This window comes from Mastacembelus armatus, chromosome 7, assembly GCF_900324485.2.
Source record: "Mastacembelus armatus chromosome 7, fMasArm1.2, whole genome shotgun sequence".
NCBI classification, from domain to species: Eukaryota; Metazoa; Chordata; class Actinopteri; order Synbranchiformes; family Mastacembelidae; genus Mastacembelus; species Mastacembelus armatus.
In genome coordinates, this window is record NC_046639.1 from 11,065,871 (window position 1) to 11,092,912 (window position 27,042).

The 27,042-nt window shown below is 43.0% G+C and overlaps 1 protein-coding gene across 1 annotated transcript in view; it reads left to right on the plus strand.

The window, feature by feature from the left end:
- The first annotated feature begins 5,246 nt into the window (after nucleotides 1-5,246).
- The window catches only part of fam120c (family with sequence similarity 120 member C), a 39,076-nt gene continuing 17,280 nt past the window's right edge, over nucleotides 5,247-27,042 (plus strand). The window contains exons 1-7 of the mRNA XM_026331503.2: nucleotides 5,247-6,757; nucleotides 12,715-12,961; nucleotides 13,146-13,228; nucleotides 20,776-20,904; nucleotides 24,744-24,846; nucleotides 24,959-25,032; nucleotides 25,377-25,651. Of these exons, the coding sequence (XP_026187288.1) occupies nucleotides 6,242-6,757; nucleotides 12,715-12,961; nucleotides 13,146-13,228; nucleotides 20,776-20,904; nucleotides 24,744-24,846; nucleotides 24,959-25,032; nucleotides 25,377-25,651 (1,427 nt within the window). The 5' untranslated portion in view covers nucleotides 5,247-6,241. The remainder of the gene's footprint in view (nucleotides 6,758-12,714; nucleotides 12,962-13,145; nucleotides 13,229-20,775; nucleotides 20,905-24,743; nucleotides 24,847-24,958; nucleotides 25,033-25,376; nucleotides 25,652-27,042) is intronic.

Genomic DNA, 27,042 nt, shown 5'->3' on the forward strand with positions numbered 1-27,042 from the left:
GTTCCTGTGGTCAGTCCAGATCAGGAATGGTTGTTCTGCACCCTCTAACCAGTGCCTCCATTCCTCGAGTGCCAGCTTTATCGCCAGCAGTTCGCTGGGAGAGAACTGCCCCGACCCCTACCTCGGAGGCGTCTACCTCCACGATAAACTGGCGTAGGGGTAGGGGGTCAGGCTGGATTAAAATAGGGGCAGCCGTAAAGCGCCCCTTCAGGGACTGAAAGGCGCTTTCTGCTTGTGGGGACCATTGGAATGGTTCTTAGTGGAGATGAGACTAGTGAGGGGTTGTTCTAAAGTGCCGTAGTTCCTGATGAACCAGCGGTAAAAGTTGGCGAACCCGAGGAAGCGCTGAAGCTCCCACCGGTTCCTGGGTCACGGCCAGTCAACCACTGCCTTTATCTTGCTCGGGTCAGGGTGGAGCTTACCAGCCTCAATAAAACAGAGAAATGCGACCTCCGAACAGTGAAAGTCGCATTTCCCCACCCTAACGAAGAGGCGGTTCTCTAGGAGGCGTTGGAGGACTAGGCGGACATGTTGACGGTGTTCCATCATTGACCAAGAATAAATTAATATATCGTCTAAATAGAAGAAAACAAACTGGTGCAAAAAGTCCCTGAGAACGTCATTAATAAACGATTGAAAAACGGCAGGGGCATTGGTCAAACCAAAAGGCATAACTAAATACTCAAAATGCCCTACATGTGTCTTAAAAGCTGTCTTCCATTCGTCCCCCTCCCATACCCGGATAAGGTGATAAGCGTTCTGCAAGTCAAGCTTGGTGAACACTTTTGCTCCCTGCAAGCCTTCAAAGGCAGAGGAGAGTAATGGTAGGGGATAGCGATTTCTTACTGTTATTTCGTTCACCCTGCGGAAATCGATACAGGGGCGGAGACCCCCATCCTTCTTCTCGACGAAGAAGGAACCCGAGCCGAGTGGGGAGGAGGACGGTCGGATCAGGCCGGCTGGTAGGGAGTCTCGGATGTAACTCTCCATTGACTCCCTCTCAGGGCGAGACAGACTGTAGAGTCTGCTCGAAGGCAGTTGCTAACCTGGGAGGAAGTCAATGGCACAGTCGTATGGCCGGTGGGGAGGCAGGGAGATGGCACGGTCTTTACTGAAGACCCTCGCCAGGTCGAGATACTGTCCGAGCACCCCGGCGAGATCTGGGGGGGGGGCTCGGGAGTCGTGGCTAAGGTTTTGGCTGGGGACTGAGCGGAGCGAAGGCAACAGGCATGACAAAAAATGCTCCATTCTACCACCTTGCTTCGCTCCCAGTCTATATGGGGGTTATGCTGGACCAGCCACGGGTGACCTAAAACTAACGGGGCATTAGGGGAGGAAATGAGTTTAAATTTTATCTCCTCCCGATGATTACCTGAGAGGAGAAGAGTGAGGGGCCCGGTGGTGTGGGTAATTTGGGCTAACAGCCGCCCGTCCAGCGCCTCTACCCGGAGAGGCTCCGTGAGGGGCTGCAGGGGCATGCCGAGCTGGCGAGCAAGGTGCTCATCTACAAAGTTATTGTCTGCCCCTGAGTCAATTAAGGCCGAGAGGGAATGGTTCTCGGTTCTGACAGTTAAAGTTGCCAGTAACAGCAACCGAAGATTACGTATGGGGTTCTCATGCGGGCTCGCCAGGACCCCCACTCTAACTGGCGAGCCTGGGGTTTTGGGGACCTTGGACGGGTGGGGCAGATGGCAATGAAATGTTCTTCAACACCACAATAGAGGCAACTCCCCTGACGGAGGCGCCGCTGGCTCTCGGCAGGGCTTAATCTGGCGTGACCCAATTGCATCGGCTCCTCCAGCTCGGAGTGACCGGGAGTCGGACAGGGCAAGGTAGCGACAGGGTTCCCCGAGTATCTCTGCCGGGTCCCCAGCTCCGCTTCTCTCTCCCTCTCTCGTTCCCGCAGCTGGTTGTCTAGTGTGACTGTAAGAGAGACCAAAGAACTGAGGGAAGTTTCTTCGACTCGGACAATTAGCAAATCCTTAATGTCCCTATTCAAACGTTGAGCATAAATTCCCATTAACTCTTTGTCCCCCCAGTTAGTGGCCCTCGCAAGGGTATTAAAATCTATGGCATATTTCACCACCCGCCGATCTCCCTGGCGAAGGGCAAGCAGTCTTTTTACCGTAGTGCCGGCGTGATCAGCATGATCGAAAGTATGACGAAAAGAAACCAAAAACTGCTCAAAAGTCTGAGTCTCCATAGGGTGTGCGGCAAACTCTGCCTGAGCCCACATTAACGCACCATCCCTCAAAAGTCCAGAAAAAAAGCAACTTAGGTAGCTCAGTAGAATAACTGGAAGGACGAGCCTTGAAAATATTCGTGCACAAAAAAATAAATGTACGGCACTTATCTGGGTCTCCCGAGAAGGGGAAAGGCTCCGGGACTGGCGTGTCATGAGGAACCTCAGGACGCGGTGCAGCACCGGCTTGACTGAGGCTGGAAGAGCGGGGCTCCGGTTGTTGTCCTGCCCGGGGGGCAGGAGGGTTAAGCTGGGCGGTGAAGGCGCGCACCTGCTCGGTGAGTTGAACTACCTGCTGGAGGAGTTGGTGATTAGCGTCCATGACTGACCGCAACAAGCGGTCGTGCTCGCCAAGCAGAGATCCCTGGCTGAGGAGGGCCTGATGCAGGTCCGTGGTAGTGGGGGTTGGCCTCGGCGGGGCATCTGCTGGGTCCATTTTCGTGGCCAGTTTGTTCTGTCAAGTGTAAGCGATGTGTGTGAAGTAACACAAAGGACCCAAGTGCAGATGCTAGTTCGAGTCTTTCTTTATTATCGAAGAGAGGGGGGAGAGACGAGGGGCAGCCGGCTGAGAAGGTTAAACTGGGTGGCTGGCGGAAGATCGTGCTGCCGGCGTGCAGGACAGGTAGGTGCGCTGGAGCGCTGGCCGGGGCGATGGGGTCCACAGGCAACGAGGAGGAAACTGGCAGCCTGGAAAACAGAGCGGGGTTGTCAAACTTAAGAGAGCCGTGATCGGTGCGTTACTACCAGGGCAGGTAGACGGACGAACTGGCGACGCGATCAGGGAGGACCAGAGCCTTTATTGGTGGCGTGTAGAATAATTGGTTGGTGTTCCGTCCTGCCTCACGCACCTGTGCCTTGTTAACCTAAAGGGGGGGGAGAGAGAGAGAGAGAGAGAGAGAGAGAGAGAACTAGAACACAGGGACTGGACCTGCCTCATCATGACACTTATACGTTGTGATCAAAACAAATAATAAAAGGCAGAGGTCAGTACTATGACTAAACTGCAGACAAAGATTTTGGATATCTAGCTTGGTTTGTATGTTTGGTGCGAAATGGGTGAGGTAGAGGGCCCAACTTCAATTTTTTTCATAGGGCCCAAAACTGCTAGCGGCGCCCCTGCTTCTAGGCTATAGCATGCATGAAACATGCAAAATGTTAAATATGGTAAATATGCTTGGGCTGTTGTAAATTCTGGTATTTGGCATCAGTTTTCCCTGTAAATGATGCTCTTTATGCGTAACTACAGTGAGTAATCTACTTTATAGCTACACAGCTGGCTACACAACGCTTTAGTAAATTATCCTTTAAACCGTAACATATATCAAAACAAAGTCTGTGTATCAGTTAGCCCTCTGCTGTAAACTGGAAGAGTGCTCCTACTCTGGGAAGCCTGTGGCCGAAGACGGCCTTCGCGGCTCCGGGCAGATAGTTTACAGACCGGGCCGTTATGTTCGCTGCGACCGCGGCGCGCTCCGGGTTATGTCTAACTCTTACACGCTTTCAGTCGGGGGCGAGTTTGGACACGTTTGAATGGAGGCGTAAACTGGGATTGAACGAAGAGGAGCACATTTTGGAACTGAGTACAATGTGTCAAAAGTCAAATTCAAAGCCTTGGCTCATAACAATGATAAACTGTAACCAATACTGGTTATACAGTGCAACGATTAAATTATTCCCATGTGAAATAGTAGCAAATCCAACACTTGGTATCGCTATAGTGGCTGTTTTGCTAGTTAGTTCGTTAGCTTTTGTGTCTTTCTTGTCATTTTGTAGCGTATCTCTTCGCGGTTGTTCTGCAGTAGTTTTTTTTTTTTTAATCACTTTTCGTTCCGAATATAATTATGGCTGTTTTGCGCCGCTTTGTGGTCACCGTTAATTTATAGCGCATCTGATTTTGCATCACTTTCGGTTATTTCGTATTCCGTGTACTTATTTTGCATGTCTTAGCAGCTGTTTTGCATCTAGTCTAGCAGCCATCATTTGGTCCTCTTGTATCGTTGTTAAGCGTTATTTTGTGGTTATTTTTCACTATACTGTGTGGTCGTTCATGTCACTTAGTAGTTATTTTGAATAACGTGTCTGAATACCTGTGGTCACTTTCTCATTGTGGCTCTGTACGTGAGCCTACGTGGGCCTATTTGGCCTACACAAAGCGAACTTTTTGGTTTATTTTGTGCCTCTTTGGTCGTTTCAAATTTGATTGACGTTGCAAAAACAATAAATGACAGTCACTTCATGTAGAGACGCTGATACTAATAAGCCCAATTAGCTGTCATCTTCTGGAGGCCTGTGCCATCTCTGGCCCTGTCTCTATAGTCACTTCTCACAGGGATTCCTAGCATAGTTTGAAGACAAGATACACAGACAAAAATTCTGGACAAAGAGGGTGAAGAAGTAGGCCTACTTCACACTAAGTTCATGTCACCATTGCGCCCGGTGGCTTAGTTAATTTGTTTATTTCTCATTTCCCTCACAGAGCACTAACCTAAACACAACCACAGGGAGGCGACAGAATCCTACAGAGATTCGATATGGACGTGAGCTAGCATTTTTACCAGTTAAAATAGTTATTTTTATATACTGGATAATGGCTGATTTATGCTTGGTATTTAAATTCACTAGTTTTAATTACTTATATTTGCTGCATCGCTGCTTATTGATATGTTAAGTACTACTAGGAGATTGTGGCCTACTACAACATCAGGTTCATTTGGATTATGTAAGGACTGATATTCTGGTAGAGAGACAATCACAGCTGCATCCACATCAGTAAACTCACAGATAAACCATCCATACTTGAATCACTTGTGAACCTCTTCAAGAAATTCTACTCTCCAGTTTTTTATCCACATTCAAGCGTCATTGTCCTTACTCTGGTATTTGTAGTCTTTTCCCTCCGTCACCACGGCTTTCCAAATGGCACGTAATTAAGTAATTAGACTACATTTCCCAGCTTCACCATTGCCGCGCCTCCTCCCTCTTCTTCCTTCGCCCTCCCTCCACTCCACTGGGCCGCGAGGAAGTCGCAAGATGGCTGATGTCGCTTGGAAGTAATATTCCCCTCTGCAACATGAAGCCGTGAGTGTGGAAGAAAGCGAGGGAGGCACCATCGGGCTTTTATTTTTATTTTCTTTTAGTTACTTTTCTTTTATTTCGTCAAACATCCATCTCATTCCGTGTCGTGTCCGCCCCGGACTTGTCTTCGGGAGTTGACGCGTCAAATCACGCCGGGGACCCTGCCAGCAGCTAACAGCTAGCTACACCGTTAGCAAATATCAGCACAGCTACAGCTTATTACTTTGTTTTTAATTCATATTCTAACACTGCCAGACCGACCAGCTACTGCTGTACATGTGCTGAAAGTTCCCCGAGGCAGTGCAAAATAAATGTGAAATATTTCAGCTGTCAGCTAAAAATAACGATTTTCAGCCTACTCGGTTTAACATCATGTCCGCGACCTGGCCACCCAGCCTGTGGGCTGCTAACTAATGCGCAATATTCTGCTTCATGTGCACTGACCAGCAGATTTAGAAACAGTTTGTAGGCATTTCACAAGAGTGTCCGCCACCTTTGATTCATTACCCTTATTTGCTGCCAAGTACATTTTGGAGGCTGGTTATGTTGAAGCCAAATTATGGGAGCAGGGAGTATTTCTAACTTTTTCTCGTTGTAGGTAGCTACACTGGCCTCGCTGGCATCTCACCAAAAACCCACAGGGATGGACACTAGACACTGAGCAAAACTGAACCCTTGGCATTTCAACAACTCAGAATAAGTAACGCTGGCTGCCACGCTTGGTTACAAATTTCACTAGTCTGGCTGATAGTATAGCTTTGTGCAGGCTTAACTAAACTAGTTAGTCACTACATCGGAGACCAGTTAGCTCGCCTGAGGTGCAGAGCTAGCTATAGTCTCGGCCCACATCACGTTACAAACACGGCGTACAGGACGTATCCAGAGCCCGCTCCCAGCCACACGCACAGGCTCAGCAACAGCGTCATGGGAGTGCAGGGTTTTCAAGAGTATTTAGAAAAACGATGTCCCGGGGCAGCAGTCCCCGTGGACCTCCTCAAGCTTGCCCGTACCGCAGCCCGGCAGCCCCCTCACCATCATCACCCACATCACCACCCACATCACCCCGGGCCCATGCCTCCCCCGCCCCCGCCTGCCAGGATCCTAATCGACGCTGACTCCGGCCTGCAGCGGCTCTACGGCGGTTACCAGACGGATTGGGTATGCGGGGGCGAGTGGAACGCCATGCTGGGCTACCTGGCTGCCCTGTCACAAGCCTTCCTGTACCAGGGTGGCCTGGAGCTGGTCGTGGTTTTCAACGGCACACTGGGGAAGGAGCGCTGGCCCGAGTGGGCGCGGCGAGCTCAGGGCCAGCGACAGACGGCGCAGCTGATAGTCAACCACGTCGGCAGCAAGGCCACCCCCCCTCCCCGGGCATGGTTCCTGCCCCCGGCTTGCCTCAGTCACTGCGTCCGCCTCGCCATGTTCCGCTTCCGAGTGCGGGTGAGTTATGTGGTTACATTATATGGCGTGCCGTTAACACTTGGCCTTTCTTTTAGCACGCCCATTTATGTGTTATGTGTTATGCTATGTTAGCAAGTGCGCCTTCTTGTCCAAACCACTGAAATGAATTAATCTGGGATTTGTTGTTTATGGCTTTAGACAAGGACAGACTCCATTGTCAAATAGGCTGTCATGCACTGACTAGTCTGGACTCCGGAGCTTCACTGTTTTCTCGTAGTTATATTTGCGATGGTATTGAGAGGAAAAATGTATCCAGTGTAGTATAGTGGCTGCTGGCTCACCAGTCTGTGCATCCTTTTTGAAGATCTACATGACTGAATCTAGCCCATCTGCTACATCACATGAACTCAATGAGCCTTTCATACACTTTTGAACAACTGCTGAATGGACAGACTCAGTGTTAAGCAGTGGTTGTTTTGAAATAACATTTTTTCATGTATTTCAGTTGGTTGAATAAGCCAAATGCACAAGTATTACATTGCTGTAATACGTGTGCATATGGCTTATGAATACAATATAATTTGCTCTGATGTTAAAATATCAAGGTGTTTGTGCTATGTATTACAATGGCAGGTTAAGGTACATGGGTTATAGAATATCTTCATATGGAGTGTTTTTGATGAAAGAAATGTCAGTCATAATGATTCATAAGGTTATGTTTAAGACCTGTCATAAATGCTCCTAAACCAGTGATTGCCTTTCAGGGTTCTCTGTCGTCAGCTTTATCTAGCTGTCACTTTTTGCCTCTGATCTACCTTCTCATCTAATGTGCTTGAATGTTACTACTAAAACCACATTGCCACAGTGTATCCTGAGATAATATTTGTTAGAAAAATCCCACCCACATTACAGTACACACTCTGATGCTGCTTGGCTTTACAGCATCACTACTGGCAGTTCCTATGTTTCTCCTACATGTTTTCTGAGAAACAGTCATTTCTGCTGTTTGAGGTAGTTTACCTTTGCGTGAATTGCACGTTTACATTTATTCCTCTCGTCTCTGCGCATCTATTTGATTGCTTTATCAGCTATTCTTGGCTGGAATTATTGCACATCAATTTTTCTCGTTATTAAAACTGGTTATTAATTTCAGTTTCTATTATTGGTGAGTGACAGTAGAGAAATATGAAGTAGGTTGAACAAGTCTGTCATAAAACAATGAGCTTATAATCAGCCTTGCCATCCCTGTCCGATATTGTGTTCATTTAAAGGAAGGTTTTTGATTACCAGCTCATTGATTATCTCTTTATTGAAGTAACTGAATGGAAATATTTCCATTTTACATCAATTACCACTGATGTTACCACTGATTAACATGATTAACATAACAATTTTGCCATAATCCTGAAGCTCTCCTGTTCTCAGTGACAATCCGTATTAATGCACCTCATCCACCATTTGGGTTCTGCATCAGTACTCTCTAGGTCTAGATATCTGCATCACCAGTAATTTAGAAATGATTGGTGCAGCTCATATGTCCCTAAATATATCATCACAAGAGCACAATGGCTTATGAATGGTTGTCACAGGTGATGGTGCTGGCGTATTTCATTGGTTTACAAAGGTGTGTATTGCAGTGACTAGCATTGTGACTGCCATTCACAGCTCCAGCCCATCTTTGGCAATTGTTTTTACAGATTTTAAACTACTGGTTGTTTTTGTGAATAGGCACGTAGTTGTTTGATCAATAAAACTGTGACATCTCCAAATCTCTTGTTTTGTCCAGCAAACAGTAAAAAAAATGCTTAGAATAATGTTTTCAATGACATAAAATGAGAAAAGCTGCAAATCCTTAAAATGGAAAAGCAGGAACTCAATTCAATTCAATTCATTGTATTTGTATAGCGCCAAATCACAATACAAATTATCTCAAGGCACTTTACAGAGGGGAGGGGTAGGGGAGCTCAGTGCACCGATGGTCTTTGGGCATTCTAGGCCTATAGCAGCATAACTAAGGGATGACTGGGAGCTGGTTCCACAGAAGAGGAGCTTGATAGCTAAAGGCTCTGCCTCCCATTCTGCTTTTGGAAACTCTGGGAACCACAAGTAGACCTGCACTCTGAGAGCAAAGTGCTCTATTGGGATAATATGGTACTATACTTTAAGGTATGAAGGAGGTTGATCATGAAGGGATTTTCTATGAGAATAAGGATTTTAAATTCTACTCTGTATTTTACAGGGAGCCAATGAAGGGAAGCTAATATAGGAGAAATTTGATCTCTCTTGCTAGTTCCTGTCAGGACTCTGGCTGCAGCATTCTGGATTAACTGGAGGCTTCTTATGGAGATACTGGGACATCCAGATAGTAATGAGTTACAGTAATCTAGCCTTGAGGTAACAAATGCATGCACTAGTTTTTGAGACAGGATGTTCCTAATTCTGGCAATGTTGCGCAGGTGAAAGAAGGCAGTTCTAGAGATTTGTTTTATGTGTGAGTTAAAGGACATGTCCTGGTCAAAAATAACTCCAAGGTTTTTCACAGTAGTGCTGGAGGCCCGGGCTGCCATCTAAACTAGCTATAATTTTAGAAAAGTTATTTCTGAGGTTTTAAGGCCCAAATACAATAACTTCTGTTTTCTCTGCATTTAAAAGTTACTGGTTATCCAGGTTATATCAGTTAGACATGCTTGGAGTCTGGTTAACTGGTTTGTGTTAACAGGTTTCATAGATAGATACAGCTGAGTGTCATCTGCATAGCAGTGGTAATTAATAGAGTGCTTCCTAATGACATAGCCTAAAGGAAGCATGTACAGGGTGAACAGAATCGGTCCTAGCACAGAGCCTTGTGGAACTCCATAACTAACTTTTGTTCGTGTGGAAGGTTCATCATGGACATGAACAAACTGGAATCTGTCCGATAAATAGGATTGGAACCATTTTAACGCTGTTCCTCTGATACTAGTCACATGCTCCAATCTCTGTAATAAGATGTTGTGGTCAGTAATGTCGAATGCAGCACTATGGTCTAGGAGGACAAGTATAGAAACAAGTCCATCATCTGAGGCTAAGAGAAGATCGTTGGTGACTTTTAACAGTGCTGTATGATGTGCTCTAAATCCTGATTGAAAATCTTCAAATAGTTCATTCCTGTGTAAGTGGTCTGATAGTTGCTTAGCAAAAGCTTTTTCAAATTTTTACTTTTTTAGAAATAAATGGCAGGTTGGATATTGGTCTATAATTAGCCAAGACTCCGGGATCAAGAGGCTTTTTGAGTAGGGGTTTGATTACTGCAGTCTTAAAGGCCTGTGGTACGTAGCCTGATACTAGAGATACATTTACTAAGTCTAATAAAGATGAGTTCATTAATGGCAGGGTGTCTTTAAGCAGTCTATGGGGTCTAAGAGACACGTTGATGATTTCGATGAAGCAACTACTGATGTAAATTCAGAGAGATCTATGGGAGAGAAGCAGACTAAACATAACTGAGGTCTTACAGATGATTCAAGAGCTACTGTAGTAGAAGATTAATTTATTGCAGGTATAGGAAACATCTGCTGAACTTTATCTCTAATAGTTGTGATTTTATTTGTAAAGAAACTCAGTCTTCACTGCTGAGAGGTAAGGGAACACTGGGCTCAACAGAGCTGTGACTTTTTGTCAGCCTGGCTACAGTGCTGAAAAAAAACCTGGGATTGTTTTTATTTTCCTCTATTAGTGATGAATAGTATGCAGTTCTGGCTTTACAGAGAGCTTTTTTATATGTTAATAGACTGTTTTTCCAGGCTAGAAAAAATTCCTCTAAATTTGTGGAATGCCACTTCTTTTCCAGCCTTCGTGATGCCTGCTTTAAGGTACGATATGTAAAATTATACCATGGGGCTAATCTCCTCTGATTCACTAACTTCTTTTTCAGAGGGTCCACAGTATCAAGCGTTTCAGGCAGTGAGGCTACAGCACTGTCAACAATATGATCAATTTGATAGGGAGTGGGATTGAGGCAGCTGCCCTCCACTATGTTGTCACATGGCATAGATGTAAATAAAGATGGAATCATTATTTTACATTTATTAACAGCGTTGTCAGATAAAGATCTGCTGTAGTGGAATTTTCTTCCAAATGCTGCATGATCCATTATTTTAAATTCAAAAGTTAATAAAGAATGATCTGACAAAATAGGATTTTGGGGGAAAACTATTAAATGTTCAATTTCGATGCCATAGGTCAGAACAAGATCAAGTTGTGGTTGAAACAGTGGGTGGGTTTATTAACATTTTGAGTGAAACCAATTGAATCTAATATTGAATTAAATGCAGTGCTGAGAATATTATTTTCAACATCTACATGAATGTTAGAATCTCCCACTATAATGACTTTATCTGAACTAAGCACTAAATCAGACAGGAAGTCTGGAAATTCAGTTAACTCTGAGTAAGGGACAGGTGGATGGTACACAATGACAAGTAGAACTGGTTTTTGTGTTTTCCAGTTTGGATGTAAGAGACTAAGAGTGAGGCTCTCAAATGAGTTATAATTGTTCTGAGGATGAAAGTTTAATAATAAGTTTGAGTGGCAGATTGCAGCTACTCCTCCACCTCGACCTGTGCTTCAAGGAACATTACATGAATTTTTATGACTGAGGGGAGTTGATTCATTCAGACTGACATATTCATCCTGCTGTAACCAGGTTTCAGTAAGATAAAGTAGGTCAATTTGGTGATCAGTTATCAAATCATTTACTAACAGAGATTTAGATGAAAGAGACCTATTTAACAATCCATATCTGGCTGTTCTATTTTTCTGCTCAATAAGAGGAGTGGTCTTAATTTTTAGTAGGTTTTTATGAATAACTCCTCTCCTGTCATTGCTGGTCAGATTGGGAGGGGTCCAGAGAAAATTACGGAGTCTGACATTAATTTGGCAAAGTTACACACCGACTCCTTAATTTTAGTGACCTCTGATTGGCGTAATCGGGTGTCATTGCTGCCGACATGAACAATAATTTTCCCATATTTACGATTAGCCTTAGCCAGCAGCTTCAGATTTGACTCGATGTCGCCCGCTCTGGCCCCAGTAATACATTTGACTCTAGTTGCTGGTGTCTCTAGCTTCACGTTTCTGAAACGTGGAATGGAATGTGGAATTGCCAATTATCAGAGTCGGTTTCTCAGCGGGTGTGTCGCTGAGCAGGGAAAATCTATTAGAAACGTGCCCTTGGACCGCTAACAGACCCTGAGCCTGAGCTCGGTGGCTCCACACCTGCTAACGGGCTAGGTTAGGTGGCTTTTGTTCAAAGGTGCGGAGCCGCACTTCCAAATCAGTGATCCTCTCCTCCAAAGCTACCAGAACCTTGCACTTATTACAAGTATCATTATCACTAAAGGAGGCAGAGGAATAACTAAACATGTGGCACACCGAGCCGGAAAGAGAGAGAGGGAGAAGCCATGTTACTAGCTAGCTAAGCTAACTGGTAGGCTAACGAACGCCAAGTCTGGGAATAGCAATAAATACCGGTCAAAATAGAAAGGTACTTCACTACTACCAGAGTGTGTAGCAGTTAATGAATTGTTTAGAGAGTTTAGTTAGTTTTTAGGTGTGTTAGGCTATAGCTAGTCTGTTGCTAATCTGTTGACGAACTATACAGCACACACAGCACGACACACTTGCAATAGGAAGTGATTCACTTACCCGGAAACAGTCACACAGGACTGTGTGCAGAACTGAGCAAAGTTAGCAGTTTAAGATAGCAGATTTGATAGCAGATTATCAACACAGTAGATACATTTTCTGTCAATCTGCCAGATGATTAATATGTTAATTGCATGCAATTGCATTGCCTTTACTTTAAATGTGACAACACAAAGCCAAAAAGAAAATCTTAACACATGGCAAACCAGGTCCCTCCTATCAGGACATAAACTCAGACTTTCAAACGCATCCATCCAGAGTTTGGGTTTTATGACCTAGTGGACTGAGATTGTGTTTCTCTGGATTTACAGGTTGTACAGACTTTGGAGGACCACCACCAGGAAGTGCTGTGTCTGTACAGAGACTATGGATTTGCTGGTCTTATTGCTCAGGATTCTGAGTTTGCCCTCTGCAATGTACCCGCCTACTTCTCCTCACATGCTCTCAAACTGAGCTGGAACGGCAAGAACCTGACCACACACCAGTATCTGCTGTCTGAGGCTGCCAGGCAGCTCGGGCTTAAGACACAACATTTGGCCTGCTTCGCTGCTCTGCTGGGTAAGGAGCAGTGCATTCACACATAACCCAGCTCACACAAGTATCAAACATGTACCCCACATTTGTCTCACTGTCTCCCTGAAACTCACACCCCTGCTTGCAAGTATTGCAAGTATTTTTGGCACCTCACTGACATCCTTGTTCATTGACACAGCAAACACTTTAAGGTGTTTCTGCCTTGCAGGAAATCATATACTGCCTGATGAGGACCTGGCTGCCTTTCACTGGAGTCTGCTTGGACCAGAACACCCACTAGCTTCTCTCAAGGTACTAATTGCTTCCATGCACACAGTCCTAAACAAACCACAGAAAGTATTAGCTTTGGTAACCTTTTGTTTATAATTAGACAAATAATGTTTTTAGGCCTGAGTACACCAATTTAACTGAATCAGAAATTTACTAGTGACAAGTTTTAAATTCCATTTCCTGTTTTATCAACACCTTACCATTTTTAGAGTCCTGCCTGCTTTCTGGTCTTCTTCCATTTGATGTGTTCATTTGACCTTTCCCTTTTAATAAAATCCTTTCAGTGGTCTTCAGAACCTCTTGTGAGTTTCTAGTGCTTGTCATACAGTTATATGAAATATAAAAAGTTTGCAAAAATCTTTTTGTCATCTTAGACTATCCCTGTATATTTGGTTTGTCCTCATGCTTTTTCAAAACTAGAAAACCATCCTTAGCTGAGTCATTATGTAAGCCTGTTGACTGCGACTGACTTTTCTGCTGCTTTCATACCTATCTTTGTCACCTGACGGTCTTGCTAGCTTCTCTTCAGCAGCTTTGACCGTTATCGATGCTGTTGCTCCTTCGGCTCTGAAATCGCCCAAGCCCAGATATGATCACTGGCTAAATGATAATGTCAGGACACTTAGGTGTAGCTGTAGGCAAGTTAGCACAGATGTGAGAAACACAGATCCCGTGGTGCACTTTGCTCCAGTGGGAATTCTTCAAGGTTCTTTTACAAGTGAGTTGCTCTCTTCTCCACCTAATAAGTCCCCCTGTATGCTGACCTAGGGCTGTATTTGATCATTTTGAACTAGTTTCTCTCACTCACATCTGGTTGACATTGTTTGTTGTATAAAGCCCTCTTACCGATTGGATGTTGTGCTTACTTCCTTCTTAAACAAGGTTCAGTGTTGTTGCTTCTTATATTTAGGGCCGAGCAGAGACCGAAGGTCCCAGCGCAGGGATTGTTGTTATTGCTCAACGTGCAAGGGACGACTTCGCTTGAGGGCGGCTTCAGGCATCGTCTAGTGTCTACCATGACATTACTGGGCGTTAGACCTTTCCGAAAATGTATAGCATGTGGGTGTCAGGTGGGCGTGGGCCTGGAAATCGTTAGGATTATTTTTCTTCCCTATTATTATTATTCTTCAGCGAAACGACCTCAAATTTGAACCCCTGAACATGTGTGAAAACTCACCAAAATGTGCATACCACTCAGAATTGTGTGAAAATTTAATATTTTATTGGTTTCATAAACAACCTCACAATGGCTCTTCAGCGCCCCTGACAAAAGTGAAAATACATTGCGCCTATGGGAGGCCCACTGACGTTTTTTTTCATCGTTCAGTCACCAGCTTTGGCGTGTTTATTCTTCATGTCGGGCCAAGCAAAAAAGCTTATCATGTTGAGGTCGTACGACCAACAGGAAGTCCACCAGCTGGGAGTTTATCATGAGGTCATTGCTGTTCGCTGTTTTTGCTCACCTTGAACTTGAACAAACTCGTCCTTGGGCTTTTTACCAAATGAGCTCATTCTTGGTCAGCCTCCTCTATACGAGAGGGGCTGCAAAAGTTATCTAACTTTCGTAATTAATTTTTACGGTTTTCCTTTGGCGGGCACAGCAAGTCGACGTACGTTTTTGGCACCTTCGTGGTGTGATAGATCGCACACGCATTGTCGGATTGGAATCTGACCAATTGATGAATTGTAGACCCCGGGGGCCTGAATTCAGGTGATTGAACAAAAATTTGCAAAAAATTGAATGGATAGCCAAACATTTAGTGTGTCAGAAATGTACCATATTTTGCACACAAATCCTTTACGGCATCATGATCAAAAAAGCCAATCAGAACCATACTGTATTTTCCACGCTGTTGCCTTGGAGATGACAGAAAGCCACAATTCATTCCCTATGGGAAAGCTGTACTGAGAGATGAAATTACATGGAGAGCCAAAATTTTGTCAGAAATGCACCAACCTTGTCTTAAAAAATCCTTTAGGGTGTGATGATCAAAAAAGCCAATCAGAGCCATGCTCTATTTTGAACGCTGCTTTGGCAATTACCTGAAGCCACAATTCATTTGTATGGAAGCCTTGGACTGGCTAATGCAATTGCATGGAGAGCAAAAATTGAGTTTGTCAGAAATGTACCAAACTTGGCTTAAAAATCAATCAGGCAGCCACGATCAAAAAAACCAATAGATCCTATGCTCTATTTCACTGTTGCCTTGGCAATGACCCAGAGTCACCATTCTTTTCCCATGGGAGTTTTACACTTAAAAATGCAAATGCTGTAGCAATATCTGCAGCTGCTGTGTTGTCAGATTTTAATCACTTATTTTCCCCACAGGCCTGAACCCACATGACCAAACAAAGTCACAGTAGGCAAAATGGCGCCCCCTCTTTAAGCACTTGCAAATTGCTTGGACAGCCAAACATTTAGTTTGTCAGTAATGCACCAATCCGTAGCACACAAATCCTTTAAGGTGTGCTGATCAAAAAGCCAATTAGACCCATCCTCTGTTTTCCACGCTGTTGCCACGACGATGAGCGAGAGCCAGCATTGTATTTCATTGACAGACGCATACTGGAAGACGCAATTAAGCCTGTTGCTGCTGGCGTCCTGCATTTGTGTGTCTGTATGAGTGTCTGTGTGTGCCTGTAGGACAGTGGTCTCATAAATGTGCCCTCTGCAGCAGGTAACAAAATCCCACACCTCACCTTTCCAGGTGCAAATTCTGCTCTCACTTAAAGGGCTCCCAGTGAGGTGACTGTGATGAGGTGAAAAATGTGACTTTTTCCTCTGAACTGGGTTTCTAGGGTGATTTACAAAATCCCCCACCTCAGCTTTAGTAGTCTCGTCAAATGACAATTTAAAATGATATATGTGTAGGTTTGCTAGTCTGCGTATGTCCACGGGCGTGTGCAACGGTTTGTGTGGCTGCATATGTCTTAATATGTGTGTCTGTGTGTTTTTGTGTCTCGGTATGTCTGGAAATGTGCAGCTGCGTTTCCAACTGCTGCTGTGGTTACCGTGGAGATGTGAGGTGTTTCGCCGTCTGTCTCTAAAATGCACGTCGACCGGAAAAAATCTTCCGGCTCAGAGTCCCGCCGTCGTTCAAAGGCCAGCAGTGTGGTTCGAGTTCAGCTTCGGCCACGGGTCGCCAGGGGGAGGCGGTGCGCTCGAGGCGAGAGCTGCTTATCGCCGCTTGCGGCTACATTTTAATTTATTTCTTTTATTAGTCAATGATTCTATGTGGACCTGTCATAAAATGGTTCATTTCATATCTCTCTGGCAGGTCATTTGCTGTTACAGTTGGTCACAATTTTTCTTCTTCAAGTTGTCCTATGTCTGGTGTTCCCCAGAGTTCTATCTGTGGCCCTATTTTGTTCTCGATTTATTTACTCCCATTAGATTTTTATTATTGAGAAATACTGTCTCTTTTTTTATGTTTATGCAGATGATCTTTCAATTATCTGCTTCTGTTGTCCTAATGGTTCGTTGGTTCAAGCCCTGATGGACTGCTTTCCATCAGTTAGCAGCTACTTCACAATTAAAGAAATTAGAACAATATGTCAGAAAAATAAATGAATAGAAAGATAAAAACTACATAATCAAATATACAGTGGGGCAAAAAAGTATGTAGTCAGCCACCAATTGTGCTAGTTCTTCCACTTAAAAAGATGAGAGAGGCCTGTAATTTTCATCATAGGTATACCTACTACTATGAGAGACAAAATTAGAAAAAAAATCCAGAAAATCATAGTCTGATTTTTAAAGAATTTATTTGCAAATTATGGTGGAAAATAAGTATTTGGTCAATAACAAAAGTTAATCTCAATACTTTATGTACCCTTTGTTGGCAATGACAGAGATCAAATGTTTTCTGTAAGTCTTCACAAGGTTTTCACACACTGTTGCTGGTATTTTGGCCCATTCCTCCATGCAGATCTCCTCTAGAGCAGTGATGTTTTGGGGCTGTGTCGCTGGGCAACATGGACTTTCAACTCCCTCCAAAGATTTTCTATGGGGTTGAGATTTGGAGACTGGCTAGGCCACTCCAGGACCTTGAAATGCTTCTTACGAAGCCACTCCTTCGTTACCCGGGCGGTGTGTTTGGGATCATTGTCATGCTGAAAGACCCAGCCACGTTTCATCTTCAATGCCCTTGTTGATGGAAGGAGGTTTTCACTCAAAATCTGACGATACATGGCCCCATTCATTCTTTCCTTTACATGGATCAGTCGTCCTGGTCCCTTTGCAGAAAAACAGCCCCGAAGCATGATGTTTCCACCCCCATGCTTCACAGTAGGTATGGTGTTCTTTGGATGCAACTCAGCATTCTTTCTCCTTCAAACACAACGAGTAGAGTTTTTACCAAAAAGGTCTATTTTGGTTTCATCTGACCATATGACATTCTCCCAGTCCTCTTCTGGATCATCCAAATGCTCTCTAGCAAACTTCAGACGGGCCTGGACATGTACTGGCTTAAGCAGGGGGACACGTCTGGCACTGCAGGATTTGAGTCCCTGGCGGCGTAGTGTGTTACTGACGGTAGCCTTTGTTACTTTGGTCCCAGCTCTCTGCAGGTCATTCACTAGGTCCCCCCGTGTGGTTCTGGGATTTTTGCTCACCGTTCTTGTGATCATTTTGACCCCACAGGGTGAGATCTTGCGTGGAGCCCCAGATCGAGGGAGATTATCAGTGGTCTTGTATGTCTTCTATTTTCTAATAATTGCTCCCACAGTTGATTTCTTCACACCAAGCTGCTTACCTATTGCAGATTCAGTCTTCCCAGCCTGGTGCAGGTCTACAATTTTGTTTCTGCTGTCTTTTGACAGCTCTCTGGTTTTGGCCATAGTGGAGTTTGGAGTGTGACTGTTTGAGGTTGTGGACAGGTGTCTTTGATAACAAGTTCAAACAGGTGCCATTAATACAGGTAACGAGTGGAGGACAGAGGAGCCTCTTACAGAAGAGGTTACAGGTCTGTGAGAGCCAGAAATCTTGCTTGTTTGTAGGTGACCAAATACTTATTTTCCACCATAATTTGCAAATAAATTCTTTAAAAATCAGAAAATGTGATTCTCTGGATTTTTTTTTTTCTCATTTTGTCTCTCATAGTTGAGGTATGCCTATGATGAAAATTACAGGCCTCTCTCATCTTTTTAAGTGGGAGAACTTGCACAATTGGTGCCTGACTAAATATGTTTTTGCCCCACTATATCAAATAAAACTAATAATTAATAAATAATTAACTAATAATAATAATAAATTAAGTTGGTGCCAACTGCAATTTAGGGGAAGCAGAAGGGGCATTGCTTTCTCAGCAGCTGAACACGCAATGCAATTGCTAGAATGTGAACTGACGTCAGTTTAAAAAAAAATGTTTGCGGCCCCCCCCCCAGTGAAAAATGTCAAACTCTGCCTATGTTGTTATGCTGTTATAATGACACTTACTGACATAATATTAATCTCTTTTAATATTACTCTACCAGTCAAAAGTTTGAGAAAATCCCAGTTTTTAGTTATTGAAATTTTTGCAGGTTATTCTAGTGAATAAACTGAAATGACGGGGGGGGTTACTAGAAGCTGAAAGGTAATGTATGTTCAGAGTTGTATAAAAAGGCCTTTTTAATGAAAGAAGTAATTGGTTAACAATTTAGGGCTCTTCTGCAGCAGTGAAAGCATATTAAGCCTTGAAAGGGACAGGGGGCAGTTGTGGCCCTTGTAACCTGAAAATTGCAGGTTCGAGTCTCAGGTCCAGCAGGAATTGTCGGTGGCACTACAACCTGTCCACCTTCAATACCATGACTGAGGCGAGACCGGACCACTAACTACCCCCCACCTCAGCACTGGCTGCCCACCGTTCCGCGTGTGTGTTCACGGCGTGTGTGTGCACTTGGGTGGGTTAAATGAAGAGCACAAATTCCGAGTATGGGTCACCATACTTGGCCATTTCACTAAAGCCACTTTCACTTTCACTTTTTTAAAATTGATGTTAACAATACCTACAGGTGTCGTAAACCTTTGATTACCCTGTCTGTCCAAACACTGTACAAACAGACTGTGTTACTACACCCTCTACACCTACTACAGCCAATATTTGGACAGTATTGTTCAAAGTAGTATATTGCTGTCATAATAGTGAGAAAGTGTCAATGAAGGAAGATAGAAAGACCCTTAAAAGTATAGGTCTTTCCTTTAGAGAAATTTCAACGAAAGGCAAGGTGTCAGTGAGTACAGTTTCCTACACCATCCAAAGGTACTTGGAAACTGGAGGAAACTGACAGGAAGAGGTCTGGCAGACCCAAAGCTGCAGTAGTACTGTCTCTAGACTTAAACACCATTGAGCTGTGTCGGGATGAACCGGTCAGGAGGCTGAAAGCATAGCAAACCTACAAGTGCAACACATTTGTGGAAACTTCTGCCATAGTGTTGGGAAAAACTTTTCCATATGATATTTATTATCCATTGCTGTTATACAGATGTGCTCATTATAGCTTTTAAAAATGTCCAGTATTTCAGTGGTGTGTAAAGTTGAGAACAACTGTATCTGTAAATGGTGGCCAAGTCAAGCATTTAGATAAAATTTTAAGATTATTCCATGGTCTCTTTATTTATTTATTTTATATATCTCCAATTGTTTCTTTGTTCTGTGTTTTAATTTCAGAGTAGCCTACACTAAGACAAACTGCATAAATTTCAAGAAACACTTTTTTAAAAAGGCTGGTTTTCTCAATCCATTGACCAGTAGTGTATTGAAGGTGCAGACAACAGACAAATACTGTAACACTGGTTCCACAAGAAGATACTTAACATCACAAACTTAAGAGAACTTACAAAAATAACACCTTGTCGCCATAAACCTCACTGTGCGCATGACACCCGTTATTCCCAGGTCACACTCATTCTTTCTATGCATGTATTCTGGTGTTTGTTCATTTTTGTTATAAGAGCTGTCACAACCAAATCAGTTTGAAGCAGAGAGGAGACATAGAGAGGCATCAGACAGAGACTCCCCGACACAAGTGATTATTTCCAAATAAGGGGGGGGGGGGGTCTCATTGGCATGACAGCCCACCATGCCTGTTTTATTTTAAGGGAGACACTGACATCTTATTCGGGCCCTCTGACTCTAATGCTAACTTGGCCTTACATTCTTTGAACTCATCCTCTAGTTCAACTAGCCCAAAATGTGGCTGCCGACTTTTTAACTAGTGTAAGGTGCCATGACCCCATGACCCCAGCCTTAAAATTGCTGCATTGGGTCATAGTTTGGGTTAGTCGATTATTTATTTATTAATTTTTGAATGTGTAAATGTCTAGCTCCTGAGTATCTAAAAGAACTGAGCTCTGAGGGCAATTGCTTTTCTAATAAACCAGCCACCTATTGATGTTGAAGTTTGTTTGCTTAAGATTGTTTATGCACTGAATTGAAAAAGAGAGTTAATTTATTAAAAATGTTATTCAAAAAGTTGGAAAATAACACAATTTAAAAAATAGACATTTCTTAATGTGGCTGTTTTTTTTTTTAGTGTTACTCCCAAGTGAAGCTAATATGTTTGTGTGGTTTTGTTTCTTGCCTTAGGTGAGAGCCCATCAATTGGTGCTGCCACCCTGTGAGGTGGTGATCAAGGCTGTCTCAGAGTATGTCTCCTCCATCAAAGACTTAGGAAACCTCGACGCCATTGCCAGAGATGTCTTTAAACAGTCACAGGTAGGTCATATAGAAATTCAGCTTTCTCATTATTAATGATTCATTTTTATCAACCTACATTTTGGAAGAGGAAGGCGATGGAGATCTGAAAATTTTTTTTTAAAAGATAGAGAATAATGAGCATGCTTTGCACTAATTTACTTAACATACCAGATTGGTGCAAATGGTTAAATAAGTCATTGGTGCTGACCCAGCATCAGTGCTTCTCACATCAGTGCTAAATTTTAGAATTCCTAAACACCTTCTATAGATTCATGCAACTAGTCCCATGTCGACCAATGGTAATTTTGCTCAAAGAAGAATTCATTCATTTTTTTAGGTAGTGGAACAGCACAGAGTGCTTATTCTTCTTCAAACCAACCAACTTTGGCTGAACCATACAGGCATGAGTTTGTAATGCATTTAAACTATTCCACTAGATATTTCACTTACTGGCCAGGGTAGGTTCAGGAATAAATGTTGACTTAGCTTAGCTATCTGAAACCAAGAAAAGAGAAACAGTAATAATTCTGCCCCTAACTTTATGGAGGGAATTTAGGTTTGAGTCTCAGGACCGGCAGCAATTGTCGGTGGGGCAGAGTGAATAATGTCCACCACGACTGAGGTTAGACCCTTGAGCAAGGCACTGGACCCCCAGTTGCTCCCCGGGCACCAGAGCGATGGGTGTGTGCTCACTGCTGTGTGTGTGCACCTTGGAATGGGTTAAATGCAGAGCACAAATTCCGAGTACGGGACACCATACTTGTCTAGTCATTGGCTATGCACAAGTCATTTTCTTTTCACTTTAATGCTGTTTAACCCTCTGGGGTCTGAGGGGGTTTTGGGGGCCTGGACAAATTTTGACATGTCCTGACATTTGTGCTTTTTTCAGTGTCTTTTAAACATATTAATGTCTAAAGTCTAATAACACTGTAATCAGCACAAAATTGGCTACAATAATATGTGAGCAGCAAGTTTATACATGAATGTGTTTTTGAGAAAAAAGTGTTTATGCATGGTTAGTGCAAAACTACAATTTTTTAGTCTCTGAAATAAGACCATAAAACACAAACAGAACATTGGTTCACAAGACTTTGGAGACCTGCATGTTGTAGGCTAAAGTGTTTACTTCAGTGTTGTGAAAGTCATCTTGTTCACACATTCACAGTAAACAATACACTGATTTAAATTTTCTAAGACACTTTTTGTCCAGAAAGGCCGTATGCAAGAAGGTGTGTCTCAGGATGAATAGTCATGTGATTTACCTGAGAAGACAAAAGACGCACTGAACGACCAGACAAAGATGCGCATAATGAGCCTTTCAGTCAATGTAGATGGGAGGGGATTAGTGCAGCACAATACAAAACAATGAGGAGCCAAAAGTTCCTCATTTGAGTTAAAATCAGTGTTTTTACTCTGAGGACAAAATTTGTCTCTGTGTGGAATAAGAAGCGCTTCTTCACTTCCGAGGTGAGGTGAGACAGGAGAAAACGTACTTCTCCTTACGTTCATACGGATTAAATAAAAAGTGATGATTTGTTTTCGACTTGAATTGTTTCATTTAACCCTCTGGGGTCGACGCACGCGCCGGCGCGTTTTGACGCATCTTTTCCTGATAAGGCCGAAACAAACTTAAATTACTCCGTCAATTCCGATCGTACAGATAAAAGAAATATATCATTCAAATCTGTAAAGGGTCTACTTTTAGTTGTATACCATCATAATAAAAACAAAACGTTGTGCTTTTTAAATAAATAAAGACGACAGGGTGCACTCTGTCTTTTCTGTCATCTCTCTTCACAGACACGTAAATAAAACAACCAGAATCTCAGTGAATATTTGGCTGATAAAAATAAGAAACACCCTTAGACCCCAGAGGGTTAAATAAATATGTACAGTGGGTACGGAAAGTATTCAGACCCCTTTAAATTTTTCACTCTTTGTGTCATTGCAGCCATTTGCCAAAATCAAAAAAGTTCATTTTATTTCTCATTAATGTTCACTCAGCACCCCATCTTGACAGAAAAAACCAGAAATGTAGAAATTTTTGCAAATTTATTACAAAAGAAAAACTGAAATATCACATGGTCATAAGTATTCAGACCCTGTGCTCAGTATTGAGTAGAAGCATCCTTTTGAGCTAGTACAGCCATGAGTCTTCTTGGGAATGATGCAACAAGTTTTTCACACCTGGATTTGGGGATCCTCTGCCATTCTTCCTTGCAGATCCTCTCCAGTTCTGTCAGGTTGGATGGTGAACGTTGGTGGACAGCCATTTTCAGGTCTCTCCAGAGATGCTCAATTGGGTTTAGGTCAGGGCTCTGGCTGGGCCAGTCAAGAACGGTCACAGAGTTGTTCCGAAGCCACTCCTTTGTTATTTTAGCTGTGTGCTTAGGGTCATTGTCCTGTTGAAAGGTGAACCTTCGGCCCAGTCTGAGGTCCTGAGCACTCTGGAAGAGGTTTTCTTCCAGGATATCTCTGTACTTGGCCGCATTCATCTTTCCTTCAGTTGCAACCAGTCGTCCTGTCCCTGCAGCTGAAAAACACCCCCACAACATGATGCTCCCACCACCATGTTTCACTGTAGGGATTGTATTGGGCAGGTGGTGAGCAGTGCCTGGTTTTCTCCACACATACCGCTTAGAATTAATTAATTAAAGTTCAATCTTGGTCTCATCAGACCAGAGAATCTTATTTCTCATAGTCGGGGAGTCCTTCATGTGTTTTTTGGCAAACTCTATGCAGGCTTTCATGTGTCTTGCACTGAGGAGAGGCTTCCGTCGGGCCCCTCTGCCATAAAGCCCAGACTGGTGGAGGGCTGCAGTGATAGTTGACTTTGTGGAACTTTCTCCCATCTCCCTACTGCATCTCTGGAGCTCAGCCACAGTGATCTTTGGGTTCTTCTTTACCTCTCTCACCAAGGCTCTCCCACGATTGCTCAGTTTGGCTGGACGGCCAGGTCTAGGAAGAGTTCTGGTCGTCCCAAACTTTTTCCATTTGAGGATTATGGAGGCCACTGTGCTCTTAGGAACCTTGAGTGCTGCAGAAATTCTTTTGTAACCTTGGCCAGATCTGGCCTTGCCACAATTCTGTCTCTGAGCTCCTTGGGCAGTTCCTTCGACCTCTTCGATTCTCATTTGCTCTGACATGCACTGTGAGCTGTAAGGTCTTATATAGACAGGTGTGTGCCTTTCCTAATCAAGTCCAATCAGTTTAATTAATCACAGCTGGACTCCAATGAAGGAGCAGAACCATCTCAAGGAGGATCAGAAGAAATGGACAGCATGTGAGTTAAATATGAGTGTCACTGCAAAGGGTCTGAATACTTATGACCATGTGATATTTCAGTTTTTCTTTTTTAATAAATTTGCAAAAAATTTCTACATTTCAGTTTTTTTCTGTCAAGATGGGGTGCTGAGTGTACATTAATGAGAAATAAAATGAACTTTTTTGATTTTGGCAAATGGCTGCAATGACACAAAGAGTGAAAAATTTAAAGGGGTCTGAATACTTTCCGTACCCACTGTATGCTTACAGTCTTTATTGTGAAAATAATGCATATGGCATATCTTTTTTTTTTAATGTGAAATATACCTCTACTTTGAAACAATGTAGTTAATAATTTAATCTATGTCACTCTTTCACACTAAAGCTGAGTTGCCTCTGACCTGTGTTAACTTGAGGTCAGGAATAGAATAGGGAGGCATAACAAATGAACACTGATGGGCAAACATGAATCTCTTCCAAATCCTGGATTTATTCTAAAGGGACTAACTCAACAACACATCCCAGCCAAACCTTTTTTGACTGTGACAATCCCTGCATGTTATGTAGACAACATAATGCTTTGTTACTCACAGTCTCGCATGGAGGACAAGGTGGAGCGATTCAAGAAAGCTGTGGAGTATTTCTCAGCTGCCTCCAAACCACGCTCACCTAACATGGGGCCCACCTCTTTCATCTGTGAGTATTAAATTTCTAAGAAATCAAGTTAAGAAAATAAAATCACTTTTCTGCAACTTCATGTTGTTTTTGGCTCAGTAAATGATTTTTGTTTTTGTCTTTCCATGCTCAGTACCTGGGTTTGGACCCACTCCATTTGGGGGACCACCTGGCCACATGGGACCGATGCAGCCTGGAAAGAATCAGGTAGAATCTTGATGTTGGTAATCCCTCATTCTCTTTAGTGTGTGGGTTTGGACTCTAGTCTGCATGAATCTGCATGTAGCAGTGAGGATTAAGTTTCTGTTCTTTGAAATCCCTTTGTGGCATGTGTTCATTTAGGGACAGAATTGGCTGAGGGAGGAGGGTGAATTCCTTTCCACCCCTAGTCTTTCTGCCAGCCTCGATTAGATGGTTTTAGTTTGATGTAAAATAAAATAGGACAGTATTAGCTCCCATCCTCTCCCTTACTCCTTTCTTACTTCTGTACTCTGTTCTCCCATGCTTCTTGTCTTCCTTTTCCAATCCATTTTCCTTAATTCTGTCCACAGTTTCCTTCTCCCCAGGTTCCAGGGTTTAAACCACCCTATCAAAATGCTCCATATGGATCTGGCTCCACCCCTCTGTTCCACAACCCACCGCCACCATCCCAGGACTGCAACGATTCACTGACAGGCAAGATGGGCTTCTCTGACTGGTCAGCTCCATATGATTCCACTCAGGGGGGAAGTCAATTACCAAATCATCACACCGGCACCCAGTCTGGACCCTCTCCATCGCCTTCTTCATCATCAGATGGAGATGAACCCAATGACAGCAACGCAAAGTAAGACCGTGTTTCATTAAATTGAAAGTTTACACATTACATCTAAGTAAAGGTGAAGCAAAGCATGTTATGTGACATATGTTTAATGACTTAGGAACAGAAATGGCTTCATTCAGACACAATTATGACAGAGAGCCATGGTACACATGGAATATTTGCCAAACACACACAGTTGGGCAGTACATAAAGTGACGTATCGTATGTCTGTACACCGTTTTTGTGCATCCCTGTCCCTAAATGCAACTGCATGCAGTTTCAGACTTTTGCTGTGTGACTATGTAAATGGCGGCCCTAGTAAGATTGGTTTTATAACGTTTATGGCAAAGTGACTATGGTGTTCATTCAGTCTGTAGAGGGGCTTAAGTTTCATGTTGTTTTTGGCAGCAATTCCAAGAGTAATTATACTTATAAAGGAAATGGAGAAAATGAATAGTAATGTAAGATAAGATTAGGTAAACTTTATTCATCCTCGAAGGGAGATTCAGGATGTTTTGTTGTTGTTTAGTCTGCATATTTCTGACAAGTCCAATATACATCATCGGCTTTTATGCTATGTTTGGGTTTTGAACTAGTAGACAGAAAAATATTAGCAAGTTAAACATTAACAAAAATAATTCTTAGTGACTGCCCTATGTTTTTTTTTTGTTTTTTTTTTTTTGTTTTTTTTTTTGCTTTTTAATGACTACCATGATTCATGGTGGTTAATTATTTTATGCTCAGAGAAAATCAGCTCAACCTCAAAACATGGTTTCTTCTCATGTCAGTGGAGGCTGTGATATTTTACTGTTTTTTATGCCAGCCTGTATAAATGTGATTGTCCAGATTTGTCAGTTGATCATAGTGTTCTTGTTCAATTGCTGACATTACAAGTTCACCTCCAGAGTCTTAACTGATGAGAGAATCTGGAGAGTCACTTGTGAAAAGCAGTGTCAGAATCCCTTCCTCCAATGATGCTCATTAATTAATACTTTAATGAAGAAATCATTTCTAAAATACGTAAAATCCTGTTACAACGTCCAAGAAAACAGCACAAAAAAAATTGATGTTGATATAACAATTCATCTGACCACTGTTTCCCATCACTATCCCCATTTCTTCTCATCACCAAACTCCATATATCAAGCATGCATTTTGCTGTAATGGTAATGTGTGAATAAAGCTTTAGGCAATAGTCACATTAAAGACAACAGTGCCTGAATGACAAAGTCACCTTTACCAGATGGATTAGGCCAGTAGATTTTCTGAACGTGTTTCATGTCTGTCACTGATCAGAAAGAACTCCTCCTTTGTTTGAGGAAGTGCTATACATTGGCATGGTATAAGCATACAGGTATGCTTCGGTGCACACTATGTGATTTTGGCCCAGATTTGGTAATTTGAGACAAATTTAG